The 9,055-nt window shown below is 34.2% G+C and overlaps 1 protein-coding gene across 1 annotated transcript in view; it reads left to right on the plus strand.

Annotated features, from left to right (window-relative positions):
• DIAPH2 (diaphanous related formin 2) overlaps positions 1 to 8,367 on the plus strand; it is a 261,388-nt gene extending 253,021 nt beyond the window's left edge. The window contains exon 28 of the mRNA XM_072876616.1: positions 3,805 to 8,367. Coding sequence (XP_072732717.1) covers positions 3,805 to 3,869 — 65 coding nt within the window. The 3' untranslated portion in view covers positions 3,870 to 8,367. The remainder of the gene's footprint in view (positions 1 to 3,804) is intronic.
• Positions 8,368 to 9,055: the final 688 nt, after the last annotated feature.

Genomic DNA, 9,055 nt, shown 5'->3' on the forward strand with positions numbered 1-9,055 from the left:
TCCCATCTCGGTACTATGTGGAGTGCAAGAAGATTTGAGCAAGTAATTGATATTATAACAAAGTCCCTGTATTTCTTCCAGTGGAGGTGTAAACTTTGTATGGTCAAGTTTACATTCCAATATTATATATACTAGAAAGGAACTACTGATTTGGTTTCTCGGTATTGAAATGTATATTTACTTCATTTGAATTTGATCCAGCTAGCTAAAGATGAAGATTATTTTATGATATAAAAAAAAAATGCTTTGTTTTCCATTGTAATCCTTCATTGCTCTTCCTTTTCCTGCTACAAGAAAAGGTCCCTTCAGCTGATTGAGAAACTACTTTTAAGTTCATGTGTTCATTTCTGAGACAGATTATAATGTCTGTAATATGAGCATTGCCAATGCTTTTTAAATGCCCTACTTTTAAAAGAGATGGACTTCTGACATTAAAGTAAGAAACAAAAGTTTTCATCTACAGAGGTAGATGGGTCACCCAGAAGGCATGACTGATACACACAGAAACAATTATCATGTTTTCTAGTCATTTTTACATGCTTCTAAAGTGTACACCTGAGCCTTTGGGCAGTGATTTTTGGCTTAATTTTAAATACTCTTAGGTAACTGCTACTGCCTTTTATTTTCCCTCCCCACAATACAAGTGAATAGTTTTACCATTCATTGATGTTATACATAGTTTTTTGTTAGAATAGCCATAGTCATGTTTATAAGCCAGTCTTGCTTTGTGTTGTATTCGATATGGTCTGTAACGTAAAAAAAAGTAAATACAGCTGTTGGAGATAATTGAATGTGTATGTTGAAAGTGTTATAAATATCATGATTTTTTAAAAATTTTTACTTGAGTCACTGAAATACCAGCCCAATCCAGTTTCGGATCCTAATATGAAACTCTTCGTTTTAACCTAACGAATATGTTTATACATATACAGGCGCATTTTACATCTAGTGAAGAAATGAGTCATTTCTTTATGTGTATGTATATATGTATGTACACATGCTAATGCTTCTTTTTTTAACCAGATGTAAATATGCACACACACAAGGCTGTTTGCAGATTCACTGCTGAATAAAATAAGTCTCTTTGTAAAGAACAAGAAATACTTTAAATTAGCCTCCAAAATTTTCAGATATGTTAAAGCTTTCACATTGATAGTCACTAAATCTAATCCTCCCATCTGTTTTTTATAGTGAGCTGAAAATTTTATCGAAGTGTAATTTATATCCTACTTGCCTTTGTTTTAATAAGACTCACTATAAAGAACTCTAAGCTTTGCAGAAAAATCTCTTCCAAATGCTGACATTGTTTCTTACTGGTAATAAATGAATCATTGTATCCTATTTCCTTGATTAGAAGAACTTTGTGGTTCTTTCCAGTGTCTCTTGAATCTTTCAGATTTTGTATTCCTATCTCTAGAAAATATAATTACTTCCATTTAAAAACTGGAAGTAATTTAAAAAATAGATTACTTTGAATAATTGGGAAAATACTTCGTCATCAGCTGAAGAAGGAAATGGTAATGCTTCTGGTTTTTACAATTTTGTTTGTGTTTTATTTAAGTCCCAGCTCAGTTATGCAATTACAGGAGAATCTGAACTGCCGTTTGCAGAAAATGTTTGTCTCTACCATGATGAAAAAAAACAGAAAAGAGAAAAAATCTAAAAAACCCGAAGTATAAAGAAATCAACAGTTCTTAATCAGTTCACTCTTAATCTGTTTTTAACCTGTACAGTTGACAATCTTGAAATTATATCAAGAAATAGTCTGCTGGTGAAGGCACTTCTCCCCACTGAGAGCAAGTAGGACTAGACTCTTTACTATTCACTGTTACAGAGGGACAGCAGCACATTTGAGTTGGTGACTCTCCTTCCTGGGTTTTAGACAGCATTTTTGTGCTTTAATTTCCAGCGCTTAGTGACACTGCAACCAGTGTAGAGATTTATTCCCATGCAAAACAGATTGACTTAGGGTAATTTGAATACTTTATGCATGGATAGATTCATTAGGAAAAGGAGGCAAGGCAGAACTATAAAAAGAACTAATAATCTTGCTAAAGGAGCTGTTAATTCCCTATAGCATTGGAGACACTTTCATTGAACAGGGAAAAGGAAGGTTGATTTTGCAGAGCCCATGCAGTCTGCACAAGCATCCTCTATTCTTTGTCCAGAAACAGATCACAAGAGATAACTTCCTTTGTCTTCTCCAGAACCCTATATAATGTGCTTGGACCATTTCTGGCTTTGTTAGCTTAGAACAGAATCACAAAATGGTTGAGGTTGGAGGGGACTTCTGGAGGTGATCTTGTCCACCCCCTCTGCTCAAGCAGGGTCACCTAGAGCCAGTTGCCTAGGACCAGTTCCTAGACAGTTTTTGAATATCTCTAAGGCTGGAGACTCCACAACCTCTGTGGGCAACCTATTCCAGAGCTCAGTCACCCTCACAGCAAAAGAGTGTTTCCTCATGTTCAGAAATAACCTCCTGTGTTTCAGCTAGTGCCCATTGCCTCTGGTCTTCTAACTGGGCACCACTGAAAAGAGCCTGGCTCCAGCCTCTTTGCACCCTCCCTTCAGCTATTTATATACATTGGTGAGATCCCAGATTGGTCTTCGCTCCAACCTTTCCCCTGGTCTCTGGAACATAGTGATTCAGTCAATAGCTTTTTCAAAGTATGTATTTCTACCCATCAGACCTGTTGGGGTCTCGTGCTTTATGCCTGAACCATCTGCCTTGGCCCAAGTTTAGCACTCTCCCACAGCAGTACCAGGAACGCATGCTTTTATAGTCTGCTGCATTGTGGAAACAGATAGAGCTAAATCGGCTCATTTGGAAAAAAAGCTGTGAAAACCTGCTTGCCTGCAGTTTGTCTGTCAGATGTTTTGCTTCTGAAGAGACTGTTGTTTTATAATATTCCAGTACTATGTAGGAATTCCAGCCATCTATTGGGACGCTCTGATGCTGTAGCAATCTAAGTACTGTACTGATGCAAACAAAGAGCAGCAACCTGAATATGACATGAGAGAATAGAAAAGGCTAGGTCAAAAGTAAGCAGTCACCAAAAAAAAAAATTGTGTGGCAGGACCACATTTTAAAACAGAATGATCAAAACCTCCAGAAAACTAAGTGGGGGTTAATTTTCTGCCCCTTTTTGTGTGTGTGCATGTGTATATTCATTGCTTTAAAATTTTATTTTAAAGGCATTTAGGAATGTGGCTGGTACTTCATGATTGTTTTCCTGTGATAGAGACATATTTATTATTCATTGCAATAATTACTGTGTAATATTTTATACTAAAAGTTGTTCACATTGCACAATCAGGAAATGCTTAGGAAGTGGCTGATTTAACTGTTCTATTTTTAACCCTGTACCAAATTATAGTGAACAGTGTTAGCGCTTTTATACTTGTAGCATCTAGAAGGCTTTTCACCACCACACTGGTCAGTACATTCTCATGAAACTTTAAATGTATTTTTCCAGAGCTGCTGTGCATAAATCGTTTATAGAATAAGATTTTTCCCAGAATTTTAGTTATTGTGTGCTGTTTCCAAGGGGACTATGTTTCAGGATTCTCCTAATGCTTTTATCGCCCAGCTTCTCTGATCAAGAAAGTAATTTATTGCTGATTGCAGAACTCTTGAACTCAGTCTGGCAGCTGCAGTGTGAAACTTCTCTGATCCAGTCTCCTAGTTACTTATTTACATATAATTTGAAATTATTTTCAGGGCTGTTTGAAAACCTCTTGACATTGCATTATCCATGTTTCAAATCTTATGGTGATTTGTTTTTTCCTCTCTTTGTATTACAGATAACAGACGAGTAACTTTGGAAAGGTCTCGTTCTCGCCACAATGGAACAATTGCAGCTGTATGATTCTTCTGATGCCAAAGAATTAGTGAATTGTTTTATTTACAATTAAATGGATATACTTTGAAAAGAGTTTATCATACAAATTGGCAATGATCATAAAGGAATACTGGTATTGATTAAATGAGAAGGTGTATAAATATTATGTATTTTAAAAGCTATTGCTAAATAATCCACATACTGTATCTTATTACCCCAACTACCAAGATCTGTAAACAGTGTTAAACAGTAGGATATATATCTTATTTTCTTACATTCTTTCTTTTCCCCCCTTTCCCCCCTTTTTTTTAAAAGCTGGCAACTTAAATGAAAAGAGTTGGGGATTTCTAGGCTATGTTTTATATGGGTAAGAAAATACAAATTTGTTGAAAGAATACAGCTGTGGATTCCATTTGGAGTTCTGATTTGGACATGAAAGGAAAAAATAATAAAATTGTATGTTAATAAATTCAGAGATGAGCTGGTCTACATTATCAGAATCTTTTTTGTAACCATAAAAAAGCAACGCATAGCCCCAGTCAGGTTGCTGAAAATCTTATCTCAATGTAAAGCCTGGTGGATTCAGCTATTTTGGCTGCAAGTAGGATATACCACATATCTACACTTTTGGTGATATGATGATGTATAGTTACTTATCACTGCTAAAAAAAATTTAAATAAAACAGAGCATAGGATTTTACCAAAATTAAATGATATCAAGGGCAGGATATGTTTTTAACTGTATCTAAGGAGGGATTTTTCTAATTATGCACTTATATATTCTTTATAAAGATATTTGGGGGAAAATATGATTGTCCTATTTTAATTACGCTAAAAATACCTTTGTGTAGGTTTTTAGAGACAAGCTACATTATGAAGTTATTCAAAACTGCCTCTGAGTTTTGCCTCTGTTTCTCAGGTAAAATATGTAGCAGGATCTCTACCGGTGGATTTTAGTGCTGAGGGTTTAGCAGCTAAGAACAAATTTTCTACCTGGAGCACTATATAGCAGTGATCAATGATTGCAGCAGTCTGATTTTTCGGGAAGCTCCTCCCATTCTACTTTGTATACAGGCCCCTTGCACTGCAGTATCTCAGGTGAGCAGTCAGTTTAGTAGCTGACACTGTGTATGTTCTGCCACTCAATGGGAAACTATAGTTCCCTTTTCTCCCCAGACTCTAGTTGAATGTACAGTCTGTTTGGTGTTCAGGTCAGTCTTCACCATCCTTTTTACTAAAGGTTCATTGCTTATCTGGATGGGATGGAGGATTTTAAGTGGGAGTTCCAGTGGAACTACTCATATGTTGCTCAGCTATGATATTTAAAAAAAAAACGGGATACTATGTAGTAGATGGCACTTGTTCTCAAATTATTGCTTTTCACTGATTGATGGATTATTATGAATACTTTTATTGCCTGGTGTTATGGGGAACTTTTTTTTTTTGATGTTATATAAAGAATATGTGGAAGGTAAGGTGTCACATTGTTTTCTGTGCACAAACTGCTAGCTCTAGAGGAGCATTCAATACTGGGGCAGAGTAACTTTGCACTACTGCTTGAGCCAAGCATCTTTGTACGGTAGATTCTTTTTGCTTCTCTGGTAAGATACTCTTAAGACTATCTGACTAGTTTGGGATAAATTCTCACAATTTCAAACTACAGTGATCAATATCCAATTATTGTAAGAAAAGATACAGCTCCTTTTCAATCTAGTATTGAAATAATTTTTTTTTTAAATTGTCTTCAAAGGAAACGGGTTTTGCCCATTGCTATATCTCTAAACATAGGAATATGACTGAAGCCTAGTGAAATGTGTGCTGTCAACTAATGCTCTTCATAAACTGTTTGGGGTTTTTTGTGGTTTTAGTAACAAACTAAAGGGTTGTATGGTACTTCAGGAAAAAGAAAAAATGCATGCAACAGGATTCTGTCTCCCTGTTTATCAGTAAGAGATAGAAAGAATTATATCCTGTTTTGTGTGAGGTCAACATCAACCTTGTATTGAAGCATAACTTTTTTTAAATGGAACTATTAAATTTACAGTTATAAAAATGTGCTTAATGTACAAAGCCAGTTTAAAAGGATTAGGTTCATAATGTCTATATAAATTTGTACTACAATCAACAAGTGTATTAGAATTCAAATTTTAAAATGAGCATTTTGCTGGGATTTACAAGTATTGGTATAATCTTTATATGTGAAAACTCAAAAGCTCACAACAGAATCTTTATACTGTAGCAGTAATTATTAGTGCATGAGTTTTTCATTTCCATGGGTTATATTTTTTTTAAAGCTCTGTGAAAGCTGACTACAGATTTTCAAGAACCAAATCGTAGGAAGAAAAAAACAAATCCAAAATAACATCATCTGATGCTTCTATTTTACTACTATTTTTTTCGTATTTGAAACATTTATATAATTTAATGGACATATCTGTTAGAACAAAAGTGTCTTTCAAAGGAAAACTAGTTTAGAAGATAATTTATGTAAATATAGGGTGCTCGTATTTATGAAGTCTAAAATATTTTCTGAAATTGATGCTGGTCACTTTGTCTTTTGATAGTTTTTCAGTCTATATTAAATTGCAGATATTTTTAATGTTTTTATTATTGATCTAATTTTCAGAGGTGTCACATGTTTATCTAGAAGTGTAGAAGAGTAGCACCTTTTTCAGAAATGCACTTGCCTTATTTTCTAATTTTAAAAAATGAAATATATCAGTTAAATTATATTTGTATTCAAAGTAATCCCAGAAAAAAAATCGCTGGAGGGTTCATACATAAATTTCTTGCTAATTATGTTTCACTATATGTCCTCTGAGACATTACGTTAACAATATACCAGCACATCTGTTTGCATTCACATTTTACCAGTTACAAGTACTGAAGAGATTTTTTTTTTATGATGTTACACTGTTTACATTTCTTCGTTTATTTAAGAGGAAGATAATCTTACCTTCGCAGTGAATTGAACTAAATTTGCAATTGACATGGGAATGAAATGTTTCAATCATATACAAATATACATCTCTGCTTAACTACTGGCTGTACAGATCAGAAATGTAAAGACACTAGACATTTTTTGCTCAAGTTTTATGCAGTTTACTGAGAAAAAAGTGCAACACAGTTTGTCATGTATGTTTGTTTGTGATTCAACAAATATCGTTTCCCATAAGCATATAAGTGATGTTTGGTTTAAGTGTTAATCATATTATGAACTGATGCTAAAGCCAAAACAAAATTAGTGCCTCAGAGGGCATTGACAAACAGCTTCAGGAAGTATTCCCAGAAATACTATTACATAATTTGTTCTGGTTTTAGGCAGCCATGGTCAATATGAAAAATGTTATCTAAAATTATCTGTTCGTTCTTGAAAATTCAGATACAAATGCAAGCATTCCCATAGTTCCCTTCTGTAATATGCAAATAGTTATGAATATCTGTATATTTTTGCTTTTTTCTGTGTGGTATATGTACTACCTCAGACAAATGCTGTAAAAAACATAATGTTTTCATGGTTTCTATCCAAACCACAATTCATCAGTGACCTACTTTAAATTCATCCCACAATATACAAATGGTTTGCAAACTCTGAGAATCTGGCCGAGTTTTAGTTTTGGCTCTGGAAATCCTCCTATAGCTTTCATTAAGAAAACTTTGCAATGTTTGGTTTTTGCATCCCTCAGGCAAATCCTGCTTTGACGGGTCAATTTACTACTTCCTATATTGAGAATGATATAGCTAGTAAATATTTAAAGCTGGTAATAGTTATATGGGAGCAAACTTACCTATATATGTAAATTGCTTCTTATCCATTAAACAAAGGCTTGGCTGAGTTATACTTCAATGTTTGCCTTCAAATTGCTGAGAGGCATAACAAATGCTAAGCGATACAGCAATGTAAAGCCCACCTCTTATGTGCCATACTGTATTTGCAAGTTATCCATTTTAAAATAAGTATTGTAAGAAACCTCTACATCTCTTCTTCTGCAGTACCTACACACACATCCACGCATGCACACAAAATGTAAATAAATAAATAAAAAAAAATCAAAGCAGAGAAAGCCAAATCCCTCAGCTTCAGGTGTGTTTATTTCAGATCACATATTGCTTTTGTGCACAAGAAAGGGAGTTGTGTAAGCCTGTGAATTCTGCAGTCCTGCAAGCTGTCGCTCAACACCCACTGATGTCATTAGAAGAATGTTAAGGGAGAAAGATTTGTTCTTGTAGTGCTTCTTTTAGCACTGTTTGAGGTGATACATATGCCACAGAATGTGAACAATAATCTCTTACAGCTTAGTCAGTTTGCTATCATGCACCATTTGGTTTCCCTTTTGGAAGTCATATGACTCCTGATGCCAAAAAAAAAAAAAAAAAAAAAAAGTGACAAAACTCATGCATTTCTATTTTTTAAACAGCTCTGTGTTTGTATGTAATGTTTAAAATAGGAATTTGATGAAATCACAGCCTGGCCATTGTTAATCCATGTATTCTGAAAACTGTAATAAAGATATACATACCATGATTTTGCTAGGTGCGCCAATGTTTACTTGTTTATAATGATTATTACCTATTGAGTACCATCACCTCAAAATCTGGTTTTGTTATATAAAATTACCACGCTGAAATTACTTTCCATTTTAGCTTACTGACATTTTATGGATTTTTTTTTAATTATTTTTTTTTTTTACTCTGAGGTGTCAAGCATATTTGACTTGAATTTGGGTAAAAAGATGCCTTTTCAATGGAGGAGGACTTTAAAAACAAATAATCCAACCATGTACATAATAATAGAAAACCCCAACATTAAATCATGGTGATGCCATTTTCTTTTTACAAAAATAACAAGAAAAGGGAATCACTAAACAAATTACATGGGTCCATATTTATTTTAAATGGCTGGATGCCAGCATAGACTTTTTAAGACAGACACATAGTCAGACAGCTATTGTTGGTGTTTTCCAAATTATTTACTTCACTTGGTCACAAAATGGCCTTAACGGACTAGAAAATTGACAGACTTTTACCTTCAAAACTGTATATAGCACCTTAAACAACTTCATGATGTCACCGTAACAGACTGAACTGCACAACAGTATAGAAAGGTAGCATTGAATTTCTGCAGTAAGTTCTAAGATTTAATTGAATGGAATTCTAATGAATATGATCAGCTATGTTGATACAACACTCCTTAAGTCACTTTTTATATGTGG

The sequence above is a fragment of the Ciconia boyciana genome, chromosome 12 (genome assembly GCF_034638445.1).
Source record: "Ciconia boyciana chromosome 12, ASM3463844v1, whole genome shotgun sequence".
NCBI lineage: Eukaryota > Metazoa > Chordata > Aves > Ciconiiformes > Ciconiidae > Ciconia > Ciconia boyciana.